Source organism: Microtus pennsylvanicus, chromosome X (assembly GCF_037038515.1).
Source record: "Microtus pennsylvanicus isolate mMicPen1 chromosome X, mMicPen1.hap1, whole genome shotgun sequence".
In the NCBI taxonomy this organism is placed as follows: domain Eukaryota; kingdom Metazoa; phylum Chordata; class Mammalia; order Rodentia; family Cricetidae; genus Microtus; species Microtus pennsylvanicus.
In genome coordinates this window covers 92,042,841-92,058,088 of record NC_134601.1, presented here as the reverse complement: position 1 = coordinate 92,058,088, position 15,248 = coordinate 92,042,841, and the positions used below count along the sequence as shown (strand labels likewise).

Below are 15,248 nucleotides of genomic sequence, written 5' to 3'. Positions count from 1 at the left end.
TGGGCACACATCTGTGGGGGTCAAAAGAGAACCTCAGGTGCCACCCATTTTGTTTTTATTTTTTATTTATTTTTTTACTAAAAATTGCCACCTCCTCCCATTTCCCTCCCCCTCCCCCCGCTCCTCTCCCCACCCCCACTCCTCTCCCCAGCCCTCTCCAGTCCAAAGAGCAGTCAGGGTTCCCTGCCCTGTGGGAAGTCCAAGGTCCTCCCCCCTCCATCCAGGTCTAGGAAGGTGAGCATCCAAACAGGCTAGGCTCCCACAAAGCCAGTACATGCAGTAGAATCAAAACCCAGTGCCATTGTCCTTGGCTTCTCATCAGCCCTCATTGTCCACCATATTCAGAGAGTCCAGATTTATCCCAAGCTTTTTCAGTCCCAGTCCACCTGGCCTTGGTGAGCTCCCAATAGGGTCGCGGTGTTGATTTACTTCTTAAAGGCTTTGTCTCCGAATTACTTTGTTGTTAATGTTGTTGTATGTTTAACTCAGTGACAAACTATGTAGTCTGTTTGGGTCTGAAATGCTCAATTTTCCTGCCTCAGACTCCCAAGTACTGGTATTATAAGCATGCACCATCACGGCTAATTTTTAATATTTTTTGAATTTGGGATTAAGGTTCATCATAATTTCAGAAGGAACACAAATCTGTAAACTATAGCACAGCTGTTCAGAGCCAAATCCTTGGAGGTATTATCTTTCCCTTGTTTCATATGTGACACAGCTAATTTAACAAACACTTCCTTTGCAATGGGCTCCAAATCTATTTTTCAACTTGCATCCTGGCCCCAGCCTTGGGATTTTTAGCTGGATTATTGTCACAGCATGTTAGCTGGCCTCTATGTTTTGGCCCTAGTTTTCACAGAATCTCTTCTCTGCACAGAATCTTTTAGACTCTGTAGTCTAAAATGATGTCAGTATTTTGAATAAAACATGAAAATGGTCCCCATATCTAAATACAAGCTGAAGGCTTAATCATGGCCTGTGAGGATATAAATAGGAGTTCAGCCCAGTACCTCTCAACTGCGCCTTCCATTATTTTTTTTTCTCTTTCTTTGCTCATATTGGATTCCTTGCCATTTCTCCTAAGGCCTTTCCATTTGCTATTTCTTCCTGACTAGGATGCTTTCTTCCCTCTGATATGCACATACTTATTGACTTACCTCTGTCAGATCTCTAACCAAATGCCCCTGTATCAGAGAATCCTTATCTAAGTACCTTATATAAAATAAAGCCATTCCTGATTCGCTAACATTCTCTACTTTTGCCTCTTTTGCCAAACTTATCAATGCCATTTGATAAGATAGAGGTATATCTGTCATCTCTTACTTATTTTTCTTTCTGTTAAGTCATGCTTGGTTTGCAGTCATTAATAGCTTGCAGTAATTAGTAAGTACTTACTGAATTAATGAATGAATTTTCAGAGCTGCCACAGATTTTGACACCATTAGTATCAGTGGTTCATTATAGTGGTTCTCTTTAAAGCAAATTGGACCAGACTGTCCTACCAATGAATATAGGACAGTCAAAATTCAGAAAGGACCCCTCACGGGAGTAGGAAATCCAGGGAAGGGATGAGAAAAGTTAGAAGAAAATGCTAGTTTCATAAAATATTTTCCATAAGAGATAATAAATATCCTTTTTTCTTTTGGAAAGTCAGTTACATAACTCTTGTGGTTTGTCTATTTAATGCACTACCCAAGAGATCAGGAAAGTGCTTGGCACATAGCAAATGCTTGATACTAGCTGAACAAGTGATGAGAGTAAACTTTCCTAAATTTAAAGTTAGTGTCGATTAGAGGGCAGCATAAAGACTCAAAAACACAGAGAAGAGGGTGACAGTGGTGTCCCATCAGAAGATGTGAACTGGTACGCATCTATATAAACTTCAAGTCCCCGAAAGAAAAGACCACTAAATACAATTCATTATAGTAAATTTCTCCTGTCCTGCTTTACTCTCGTTTACAATTTAGTTCTTACATATTTATCTTCTACTTACTTACTGAAAGGTGATGTTCTTCCCATAGTAATTGGGAGAGCGAGAAGGTTTACTCCACTCCCTCACCTTAGAGACATAGAGACAGCCCCCAGAATACTACTGCCAGAGGCTTCTGATGATGTGGCCAGTGATGACTGCTATAAGTCATAAAGCCACAGTGACGTCACCTCTCCTTCAAAGCTAGCAGCGGGAAGCTTGGGGCACAGCTTCACCCTAGACCTCTACCAACTTGCTGCTCAGAGAAAACAAGAAGTAAAGTAGACTTTTAATCTTCTGTTGCTCTTAGCTGATCAGGCATCTGGAAGCAACTGTCCACAAACCTCCTTTGCGAACTCTGCATTCACCTTATAGAGGCAGCATACTTCAGTTATGCAGTGCGCAGCGGACATGAGCCAAGACTTCTGGCAAGACTGCCTCAAATTGTTCCTACAGGCGGAGATATGCAGTGATGCAGCAGTTGTCACCAACCGTCCACCCTGGCTTTTAGCTTCTTGCCCCGAAGGCAACTTTATCCAGATGACCCAGGAAGAAGTTCAGACCTTACTGGCAAAAGACCGGCGAGAAAAGCTGTTTCTCCGGGGAGTCACCCTTGCTGGGATCAAATGCCTGCTAATCCGAGACAACCTGTTCACCGAGGGCAACAACAGCATGGACCTGCGCACCAAAGGTCAAAGCCGAAGTAGCCAGGCTGTGACAGTCGTTCAGATGGGATCTGTGTACCTTGTGGTGATGGGGAAAAAGGGGACCGAAGGAGGACCTCTCAATCTCAAAGCTTTTGAGATAGCAGGCTACATGAGAGAGGCCATTCTTAAACAAGTTTCCCGCTGCTAAGTAAATAAAATGACCTTGTGTTTCACCTGCAATTTGAATTCAGTTCTCTTTCACCTACTAAATTAGCTTATTCTTGAGGAATGAAGAAGATGCCATACCTAATTTTAAGGCATGTAAATGTCTTTGGGGGTGGAGAGAGGGGCGTATCTTGAAAAGTTTCTTTAGACCAGTGATTCTCAACCTTCCTAATGCTACACTTTGGTATAGTTCTTTATATTGTGGTGACCTCCAGCCATAAAATTATTTTTATTGCTACCTCATAGCTGTAATTTTGCTTCTGCTATGAATCATAATGTAAATATCATTTGACCCCTCCAAAAGGTTTGTGACCCATAGGTTGAGAACCACTTATTTAGGCCATCAGGCTTCTAGGCCTTTTCTTTATGACTTTATTTGCATTTTTTACATCGAAAATAAGATCTTTCCTTTCTCAGCTCCTGGTGGAGAGTAGTGGGCTGGGAAGCAGAAAATCTTGAACCTAGCTCTAATTTTTCTTTCTTTTTTTAAAAAATATTTATTTATTATGTATATAATATTCTGTCTGTGTGTATGTCTGCAGGCCAGAAGAGGGCACCAGACCTCATTACAGATGGTTGTGAGCCACCATGTGGTTGCCGGGAATTGAACTCAGAACCTTTAGAAAAGCAGGCAATGCTCTTAACCACTGAGCCATCTCTCCAGCCCTTACTGAGCTTTCTCTTTTGGAAATTCAGTCTCCTTATCTATACAATGGCAAAAACACTAAGCTTCTTAAGGGGTCCTTCAAGATCCGTAGACAGAATTGTATAACAACAGCAACAGCACAAAGACCACAAACACACACACAATTTCAAGAACAGTCTAAGCATCACCTCGTCAAAGGAAAGGTGCTCTCTCTGGTCACCTTAACTATTTGAACTTGCCTTGGTTGAAACAGAGCACAGCTGCCTGGGTCACTTCTCTGCCCTTAATCATACCCCAGCCGACATTTATTGGATGACTTTTTGATGGTCTTTTCTACTTTTGGCATGCACATTAATTTTATTTCCGAGCTTAGCTATAATTTCCTTGATGACAATGTCTTTAATTCTCCATTGTCTTCTTGGGATCCCAGTATGGGAATCTATCGGAGTACTTGTTCTCAGATATAAAATTACTAACAAAGCAGCCTTTCCTCTCATGAGAAGAAAATTGAGGCTCTAAAGATAAATGCCTTGCCAATTAGTTGTTAGGTGCAAACAAAAATATTAGAAGACAGTCTTGGGTATGCAGATTCCTATCAACAAGAAACTTAATTGGACCTTCAGCTGACTGAGCCCCAAGGACAATAGGCTGGGAGTGAGAAGGAAGCCCAGGTGTGTGGGGGGAGGGGGGTCAGGATGCATTTAGTAGAAATCTTATCCTTGTGAGCTGGAGAAACACTAACTGCTAGATCAGGCCGGGCCGCAGTGTGTTGTTACAATAAGTTTCCTCAGAAATCTCAATGTGACTGGTCTAAATATACTTGAGCTGAAGTGCAGAGAAATCCACAGGGCTCATGTATTTCCTGAAGACATCAGGGAAAGGCATTGATAGAAGTTCTAGGACCAGAACAGGGAAGTTGGGTTATACTTGGTCATACATCTTTTCCCCATCCACCTTGTGAGCTCCTGATTTTTTATATGGTCTTGGTGACACTCTTGTCGTCTAGGAAGCTAATCTCGGGTTGATGAGCCAGCTCAGAGGGTAGATGTGCTTGCTCACAGTCCTAACTACTTGAGTTCAGTCTCCATATCCCATAAGGTGACAGAACAGAACTGACTCCTGGGAGTTATTCTCTGACCTTCACACATGTGCCATGGCACCTATATATCTGTACACACACACACAAATAAATAAATAAATAAATATCTCAAAAGAAGCTACTCTTAATCTTTTTTTGATATGATCCATATTTCCTCTCTTATACCCAGAAGGTTAGCCACATTGAACTCAGTGTTTTCATGATATACTCTATAGCTTATCCTATGGTGTTCTCAGGAATGATAAATTATGTCTCCTCTACTGGCTAACAACCTTTAACCTGTATCCTACCCATTTTTTTCTAGTCCTGGCCACCAAGCCATATGCCTTGAAAGATATTCCCTCTTCCCCATATTTGGAGAGGTTTTGTTAGGCCCTGGATTCACCTGCCTTGGTTCTAGATACCTTTCTCATAATATTTAATACTTTCAGCTTTTAGTACTTAAAAGTCCTTTCTTTTATAGCCTGAAAGTTTCCCAATTCTTCTTTAACAGTAAATCTCACTTCAACATGTTTTTATCATAGACAAAACAAATGATACACAACTAACTAGATGATTAAAATAAATGGCAGGCATAACAAATGATTGATTCAAGAATATTTCAGTCAAAATTCTTTCTTGGTTTCAAGAGTTCTTACCCTATGTAAAAGTCATCCTATTAAGACTTTTGAATGCCATATTGCCTAAACAACATATTCTACTATTATTTCTACCATGTGATGGAGGAGGGTCATCTGTCTATCTGTTGCTTTCATTGGTTAATAATAAAGAAACTGCTTGGCCTGATAGGGCAGAAAATTAGGTGGGTGAGTAGACAGAACAGAATGCTGGGAAGAAGGCAATGAGGCAGAAGCCTCAGGCAGACACTATAGCTCTCCTCTCCAAGATGGACGCAGGTTAAGATCCTTCCTGGTAAGCCACCACCTTATGGTGCTACACAGATTACTAAATATGGGTTAAAGCAAGATGTTAGAATTAGCCAGTAAGAGGCTGAAACTAATGGGCCAGGCAGTGTTTAAAAGAATACAGTTTGTGTATTGTTATTTCTGGTATAAAGCTAGCCGTGCGGGAGCTGGGCGGGAACGCAGTCTGCCAGTCCATCTACAACCATGCCTAATTTTATTTAATAGTAGTTTTACTGCCTTACATTTCCTGTATTGGCTTACTTGTTTACTGTCGGTGTCCTATAAAATAATGTAAGTGACATGAGAATATGAATGTTTGACTGTTACAGTAGCTGCTTTAATTCCAGTGACTAGCAAGATGCCTAGCACATAATAGGGAATAAAAAGTATTGATTGAAAGCATGAGTGAACTAATGAACATACAATTACAAGGGCCTACTATGATGCGAGGCTATTAGGTTAGGTTGAGATGGAAGGGAAGGTAAACAGAGTTTCTCTTCTGGCATGAGAAAGGGAGGGCCTCATGAATCCACCTACACAAAAAGACACAATATGGCAGATGCTTTAGAAAGAATCAAATGATGTTTTGTTGAAGTACAAAGGGGAAAGAGGTTAATACAAAGTGTCATCTCTCCAAATGATCTGTTACTCATTGCCTTCCTCTTGTTGCGGCTCTCATCTTTGCTTTTCTTTTGAGATCAGTAGACACTGACCCCACTGACTGGATATGAGGTAAAATATTTCTGATGGTATCTGCTATCGCTAGGAGATATAGTCTTTGCCTGTTGGTCCTAATATGATCCCATTTTGTGGTTTCAGATCCGTCTTCTTGTTACTCCTTTATTCATATAACTTAAACAGGTCAAGGTATTACTTGGACCCTCCTTTACCATACCCATTTTTTGTATCAGGGAAATATCCAGAGAACCTTTGCACACAAGGTCACCTACTACGTCATCCAGGAGGAGGACCAACACTTGCTTCAACTGTAATATTCTCCAGATAAAAAATAGACAGAGGCCAGCACGACTATTCAGGGAAAGGTCAAATGAAGCAAAAGATAGGCCTCACTTGTACGGTGGTGGCCCATGCCTTTAATCCCAGCACTCAGGAGGCAGAGGCAGTTGAGTTCAAAGCCAGCTTGGTCTACAAGAGCTCATTCCAGAACAGGCTCCAAAGCTACAGAGAAACCCTGTCTCAAAAAGCTAAAGGAAAAAGAAAGATAGGCCTCATTGATTTAAAATGGCCAGTGTACCTATATGAATTTACAATTGAGGTTCAAGAAAACTTTTCTTTTCTTTTCTTTCTTTCTTTCTTTTTTTTTTTTTTTTTTTTTTTGATTTGCGAGACAGGGTTTCTCCGTAGCTTTTTGGTTCCTGTCCTGGAACTAGCTCTGTAGACCAGGCTGGCCTAGAACTCACAGAGATTCGCCTGCCTCTGCCTCCCGAGTGCTGGGATTAAAGGCATGCACCACCACCGCCCGGCAAGAAAACTTTTCTTGACTCATTAGATGAGCAAGAATACAGGTTCAATGATGAATAAATGTGTGAACAGCCCTCTCTTTGGAGTTTCAGATGTGCTCTTATCTTGAAATCTACTGTTCCAAAAGGATGTGCACTATGTGGACACTAGGCAGAAAACAGACAAAATGACATTACTTCAAAGGGAAATTGCCACACTGGACTGTCAGCTGGGCACCTATAACCCTGATAATTTCACTATTCTCATCTTAAAGGACACCAGATGGAAAAACGGAAGAGTAGACTGGAATACTGTTGAGGCCCAGAGCAAAAGACTGTATTGTCCTTTGAAAGGGTTTCTATAACTTATAAAGCCATGTCTTCTTACCCATTTCTTACCAAGTCTATTTATTCTATGAAGAAATAAATAGCAGTGCTCCCAATCCCGCTACAACCATAAGCTTGTTTCTAGACCCGGCAGGAATCACAGCCCAGGTTCTCGAGGTCTTTTATTGCTATATATGTAAAGACATAATATGGGATCAGTAGCTTGGAAGCTAGAAAGTTTGATCCTCTTATATTTTAGGAAAAGAACAGTACCCCATTTTGCTACCAGAACTTGGCTTCTTAAAACCACAATTATTGTATTGTAGTGCACAATGGAAAAAAAATTTCTGTTGAAAAACTAACAAACTTGGGCCACAGATTCTGTAATACAACTGTTGAAAAATCCAGTAGTGGGGATCCCCAAAGCATTCTTACCAAAAACCCCCAATCCTTGTCTAACTTCTCCCACCTCTGAAAGGTCAGGATAATCTCATCAAGTGGCAAGCCCCAGGTGAACTATATGGATGTTATGTGAGAGACCATCTTAAGCTGCATGTCCTCCAAACTGCTCTGGAGTATGTATGCTCAGCTCTATGTGTCTCTCCTTCTGCCTGCTCACACTTGTCAGAGGAGAACACTTGGAAAGGCAGGTGACTAGAAATATAATGAATGCCCCACTAAACACATAATCCATAATTATGATCTGACCACCTGACTAGAAGACGGTCTTAGAGTTATTGTACATATATATATATATATATATATGCTAAGCTATATTATCATATTATAAGTTGTTCCTGAAATTATAGCATATGCAACTGCTAGGGCCCTTAATATCTTAGCTAAACAACAAACAAACATGCACAATGCTAGTTGCCAAAGTTGTTTAACCTTAGACCATTTGCATGCTTCTGAAGGGGGATGTTTCTGCAAAGTTCAGTCTGAGTAACTGTTCCTGAAATAGATAATAAGGAAAAAGTCATTTAAAAACAGTGATGGAATAAAAGAGGTTGTTCATATTCTGGTCCAGATTTGGAATAACTGGAATCCAGATAAATAATTTGAGGGATGTTTAATCTTTCCTGCACCTCTGGAATGAAACCAACTTTAGTCACAATGAATTGATCTATTTGACATGATCTTGATTTCAGTTCACAATATTTTAATGAGAATTTTTATATGTAATTTCATCAGGGAGATTGGCTTGTAATTTTCTGGTTTTAGTTGTATCCTTATCTGGTTTTGGTATTAGGGTAATTACTGACTTTACAGAGATCTTGAAAGCCTTTATTCCTTTCCTGTTTTGGAGAATAGTTTGGGAAGTGTTGTGTTAGTTCTTTGAAGTTTTGGTAGAATTCTTCAATGAATTCAGCTGATATTGGGTTTCTTTTAGATGGGGGCCTTTTAAATTAGTACTTTAACCATGTTGCTGCATATAGCTTTTTTAAACATTTATTTCATATTGGTTAATTTTTTGTGCATCCAGTGCATCGAGAAATCCAACATTTCTTTAAAATTTCCAGTTTAGTGGAGTATGTGTGTTTAAGGTGCATCCCTATGATTTTCTGGATCTCATTGGCATCTGTTGTCACTCCTCCCTTTTTATTTATAATTTTATTCATTTGGCTCTTCTTTCTTCTACTATTGCTCAGTTTGGCCAAGAGTTTACCAATCTTTTCAAAGAAACAGCTCTTTGCTTCATTGAATTTGGGGGATTGTTAAAATTTTTATATTACCAATTTCTCCCCTGATCTTAGCGATTTCTCTTCATCTTTTCTTTGGCATTTGTGTGTTTGACCAGAGCATTAACCCCACTCTGAGTAAACCTATCAGCATTTGCTCACTGTTGACTGAGTTTTCTGTCCTGGGACAGAAATCTCAAGGTCCAAATCAGGAGCAGAAGGAGACGGAGCACGAGCAAGGAACTCTATGTGATTTCTTTGTGACTTAAAGACTGTAAAAAGCAGGCAGGACAGAAAACTCAGTCAACAGTGAGCAAATGCTGATAGGTTTACTCAGAGTGGGGTTAATGCTCTGGTCAAACACACAAATGCCAAAGAAAAGATGAAGAGAAATCGCTAAGATCAGGGGAGAAATTGGTAATATAAAAATTTTAACAATCCCCCAAATTCAATGAAGCAAAGAGCTGTTTCTTTGAAAAGATTGGTAAACTCTTGGCCAAATTGAGCAATAGTAGCACGAGCAAGGAACTCAGGACCGCGAGGGGTGCACCCACACACTGAGACAATGGGGATGTTCTATCGGGAACTCACCAAGGCCAGCTGGCCTGGGTCTGAAAAAGCATGGGATAAATCCGGACTAGCTGAACATAGAGGACAATGAGGAATACTGAGAACTCAAGAACAATCGCAGTGGGTTTTTGATCCTACTGCACGTACGGCTTTGGGGGAGCCTAGGCAGTTTGGATGCTCACCTTAGGAGACCTGGATAGAGGTGGGCGGTCCTTGGGCTTCCCACAGGTCAGGGAACCCTGATTGCTCTTCGAGCAGATGAGGGAGGGTGACTTGATCGGGGGAGGGGGAGGGAAATGGGAGGCAGTTGCGGGGAGGAGGCAGAAATCCTTAATAAATAAATAAATTAAAAAAAAAGAAATCACATAGAGGTCTACATTAGTTATAAACTGATTAGCCTAGTATCTCAGACTTTTTATTAACTCTTACAACTTACATTATCTCATTATTTTTATTTATATTAGCCACATGGCTCAGTACCTTTTTTAGCTAGGCAATCACATCTTGTTTCTTTTTTGGTGGGCTCACAACTGCCAGCCAGGAGTTAATGTAAACAATGTATAAGTATCTTGATCAGAGGTAGAAATGTACACTGCAAGATAGTAAATATATATATATATATATACATATACCAATATAATCTATATCAATACATACAAAATGTTTTAAACAGAGGTAGAAGCATACTCGCATACAATATTTAATATAATTTAACTTTGTATCAATATACAAGAATCAATACCAATATAATTGTCTAAAAACAATAACCACAAATACCAATCTATTATCCTATCACCAAGAACACCCCTGAGCCTATAAAATACCTCCCCCATCCCTCAACCACATACCAATTATAACCAACCCCTAAATGATGTCCCTAAACCTGAAGGCAAACTCTGCTGGGAGAGGGGACATTTTCCTCTAAAATTGCTTCCAGCTGTCAAGGAGGCAGAGGCATGAGCTGGGGGTTGGAGAGGTGGCTGCGAATCTGATGCAAGCGCGCAGGCCGGCTGGAGGGGAGCTGACGACGGGGTGCGCGGAACAGGGGAGCGCAAAGATGCTGCCGCTTGCGGTCCAGACCTGTGGCATGAGCTGAGGACACAGCGCCGAGTGCGGCTGTGGGCTAGAGCGCTGGCACAAGCCCTGCCGGGGGCGCTTAGGTGTTCTTAGGTCCCATCGCTCTCTGCTGGGACGCGGGGGAGAGCGGCGCGCGGCGGAGACGCTAGGTGGTGTGGGTATCTATGTCCTAATGAACGCAGCGCGGCCCCAACTGGCCAGAGCCTTAAAGGGCTCTAAAAAGCTCCACATGGTCGGGCGCCAGCTCACTCATAATCACACAACATTTTAAGTTCCCATCCTTGGGCATAACTATAGTTAATCACAGGAACATTCTAGCCCTAGTATTTATCTTTTCCTTTTCTAAGTGTTTGAGTGAAGTCTACTAACCATCAGTAAGCTGAAATAGTCAGGTAACCGCCTTCATCGTGGTCTTTGGATGCTAAAATTTTTAATGAGGAACAAGCAGGTGATCAGTTTGCTTCACAGTTACCTAGAGAGCTGGGCCAGTAATTTTTCTGCCTATTTCTGTTCTTAGGTGGATAAATAGGAAATAAATACTACAACTGGGTCATGAACTTCATAACCAAGATCTGAATTGTGATGAGATGCAAATGGACTTTACCGAGTTAGTCTTGACTCATTTGATAGTCCATCACCCACAACCGATACTCAGAGCTCTTCTGACATTCAGTATTGCTTGTTGGTAATCCAGCATTAGTCACCACAAAGACAAACTGAAGAACTTGGGCAATGCTACACTAAATGCAGTCTAACCTTAGGTGTCATTCAGAATTGCTCCTAGCCACATGTCTTCTGGTCCAACACTGAGGAAATTCAACCTCAAATATGGGCCTGGGGTAGGAGAGCCTTGGGATCACTGAGAATACATTTAAGTTCCTCAGTTTGAGGAACATCCCATTGAAACTCAGTTTCTTAGCTGAATTTATATTAAAACCGTTGAAAATAAGCAAGGATTAGTAGTTTTCTACCATTATCTGTGGGAATAAATTGGAAGGCCTCAGTAGATGAATGAAACCTTGGGGAGTATGAAGTACTGTTTTATATACATATGAATCTATGAGAATGCTTAATTTAGAAGTTAGACACAGTAAGATATTTAGTAATAATAATAAAATTAAAGAAAATATAACAATATACTGAAATAAATACTATTTAAAACTTAGGGTTCTTATTTTTTAATTCCTAAAATTTGCAACTTAATATATTTGGACCATTATTGACTATGAGTAAATGAGATTATGAAAAGAAAAAAAATGAAGGATAGGACAGTCTATTGCATTGTTTTGTTGGTGTAGGATGTGTTGCTTTCATTGGTTGAATAAAGAGACTGCCTTGGCCTTTTGATAGGACAGAACCTTAGGTAGGTGGGAAAGACAGAACTGGATGCTGGGAAGAAGAGCAGAGTCCATCAGACGCCATGAATCTCTGGCCTGAGACGGACGTAGGTTAGGATCTTTCCCAGTAAGCCACAACCTCGTGGTGAACACAGATTAATAGAAATGGGTTAGATCAGGATGTGAGAGTTGGCCAAGAAGAGGCTAGATATAATTAATGGGCCAGGCAGTAATTTAATTAATACAGTTTCTGTGTAATTATTTCAGGGTTTAAGCTAGCTGGGCGGCCAGGACCAAAAGCAGGCCCGCTCCTCACTACAACATTTTGTTATAAAAGACATACTTTAAAAGTGAAAGTTTGGCTGAGCTATAGCTCAGTGGTAAGCACTCACTGCTCAGTCAGTTCGGTTCAGTCCCCAGCACCCACATCTAGATACTCCAGCCCTAGGGGAATGTGACTCTCTTCTGACCTCCGTGGGCACTTGCATGCTTGTGTTATTGTGTAGCAGTTTCTTGAAAGATTAAAACCTTCTATTTTTGAGGGACACTCAAGACAGAAGATGTGATAGTGGAGGTGATACAACTAGCTATGTTAGGAAACAATGTTTATAGAGAGTGAAAGAGCAAAATGTTCTCTAAGTGGAGGTAGAATGTTCTATCCTGAAGAGAAGTTCTTTAAACTAAGGAAGTAAACAAGCTAAAATAGCTTCAGGAGGTCCCTGATATTGACCAGGTTCTCTATGCTCCTCCCTCCTCAAGCTGATAGATAGATAGATAGATAGATAGATAGACAGATAGATAATAGATAGATATTATATAGATATATAGATACACACCACACACACACACACACACTAAGGACTGTTGAAACCAAATGAACACACAGCCTGGAAGAAGCAGACAGTAGTCAAAGTTTCCTGGAAAAGGTACAGATCAATGGAACTATATGCAATGGGCATTCTTTAACCTCTTAAGATGCCCACAGGTTGTGCTGTGTGCTCCAGGGGTTTCTAGCTTTCATGTGCCACTCATGCTGGGGTGGGCTTTTGGCAAGGCAGCTGTCTTTGACTTATATGTGCACCTATGTGTAACTCCTCATCCACATTCCTGTAAGTAACCCAAATAAGGTTGCTTGAATTACCAAGTTGGAGTTTGGCGGTAGCTGCACTTTGGTCTGTGTACTGTTTCCTATGTGGCATGAGTTCACATTTCTCATGTGTCTCAAAATAGTGGTACACATCCATACACTCAGGCGCACATATATATACACATTAATCAAAATAAATAAATAGCACGGGCATTGCCTTGGCTAATGGGCACATGAGTGGGGTAGCCTGGAGTCTCCCCACACCAGCTGGGTGTGTCCCTCAACTGGGGAGGAGACAGCAGCTACAGCACAGCTGCAAGCCCCTACTGCCCTGCCCCTCCCTCTGTTGGCACCCGGTGGCCTCCTGGGACCAGCCCTGGGGCTGCTGGTGGCGCTGGCACTAGCTCTGCTGGATAAGCCCATGGGGCACAAGGACCATGTGGTGCTGCTAGATTGGAGCTGGGCAAGCAGCAGCCTCCTGGACAATCAGAGCTTCCAGTATGATCACAAGGCCTGCCTCAGAAAGCAGGCCACCAAGACTTTCGATTAGCTAAGCCCGGAAGAGAGCCAAGAGGGGTTGCGAAAATTTATTGATCAAGTTGACAGTGATGGAAATGGGTTTGTCACCACTGAGGAACTGAACGTTTGAATCAATCAGGTCCAGAAAAGATGCACCTATGGTAATGTCGCTAAAGTCTGGAAGGATTATGATACAGACAGAGACAAAAAGATTTCCTGGGAAGAATATAAGCAGGGTGCCTGTTGGAGAAGGCCCACTTGTTTGTTCCTGGCTGCCTGGCTAGCTTAGATAGGAAATAGCCACACAGAAACTGTATTCATTAAATCTTTGCTTGGCCCATTAGCTCTAACTTCTTATTGGCTAACTCCTACATCTTAATTTAACCAATCTCCATTAATCTGTATATCACCACAAGGTCATGGCCTACTAGCAAAGTTTCAGCACGTCTATCTCCAGAGGCGGCAGCAGCGGCTCCATTGTGTGTCCTTGACTACGCCTTTCTTTCTCCCAACAGTCAGTTCCATCTTCCCCACCTACCTAAGTTCTATCAACAGGTCAAGGCAGTTTCTTTATTTATTAATAGTAATCACAGCATACAGAGGGGACTTCCACATCAACTACCTAGGAAACCCTGCTGAGGACTACCATCACACCTTTAAAAAGATACTGCCACAGGCAGATCTCTGTGAGTTCGAAGCCAACTTGTTCTACAAGAGCTAGTTCCAGAACAGGCTCCAAAGCTAAAGAGAAACCATGTCTCGAAAAAATAAAATAAAATAAAATAAAATAAAAAATTAAAATAAAAAAAAGATACTGCCGCATGATGAGAAAAGATTTAAGGCTTCAAATCAGGACAGTGACCTGACAGCTACTCTGAAGGAGTTCACTTCCTGTCTGCACCCAGAGGAGTTTGAACATAAGCAGGGGATTGTAGTTCTGGAAATGCTAGAGGGCATTGAGAAGAATGGGGATGGTTTTGCGGACCAGAAAGCGTATATGGCAGACATTTTTTTCCCACAAAGACAACAGTCCTGAGCCAAACTGAGTTGTGTCTTAATGGGAATAGTTCAATGATTTCTGAGATCAGCACAAGGATGAGAAAGTTAGACAAGGTTGAGATTTGCCACTGGATCCTGCGTCAGGACTATGACCGCCACAGCCTGGCACCTGGTTTACAAGGCAGACAAAAGCAAGAATGAGACACTAACCAAGGAGGAGATTTTAGACAAGTAGAGCATGTTTGTGGGAAGCCACACTACCAATTATGGGGAACTTCTCACAAAAACTCACAATGGATTTTCAAAAATGCTCATTGTAATGTCGCTGACTGATTAGAGGCATCCTTCAGGTAGTCTGTGTGATTGCTACAATTGTCAAGTGTATAGCAGCTGTGTCTCTAAACAGTGAGATTATACCTCAAATTAAGGTAGAAATTAGTTTTTTGAGCCTATGGCATGGAAGAACAGAACTAGGCGGGAAAATCTAGGCTGTATGCTGGGAGAAAGAGGGGAGAGTCAGAGAGAAGCCATGGAGCTGCTGGAAATAGTCACCGGGAACTTTAGCTGGCAAGCCATGACCACGTGGCAATACACAGATTAATAGAAATGGGTTAAATTAAGATGTAAGAGTTAGCCAATAAGAAGCTAAAGCTAATGGGCCAAGCAGTGATTTAATTAATACAGTTTCTGTGTGAT

General features: G+C 41.3%; 1 protein-coding gene and 1 pseudogene across 1 annotated transcript; both read left to right on the top strand.

Moving 5' to 3' along the window:
- The first annotated feature begins 2,365 nt into the window (after positions 1-2,365).
- LOC142840407 (profilin-1-like) lies at positions 2,366-2,827 on the top strand. The gene has a single exon (XM_075956940.1). The coding sequence runs from the start codon at positions 2,366-2,368 to the stop codon at positions 2,825-2,827; it is 462 nt and encodes a 153-aa protein (XP_075813055.1).
- Positions 2,828-7,142: 4,315 nt separating this feature from the next.
- LOC142840406 (reticulocalbin-1-like) lies at positions 7,143-14,889 on the top strand (annotated as a pseudogene).
- Positions 14,890-15,248: the final 359 nt, after the last annotated feature.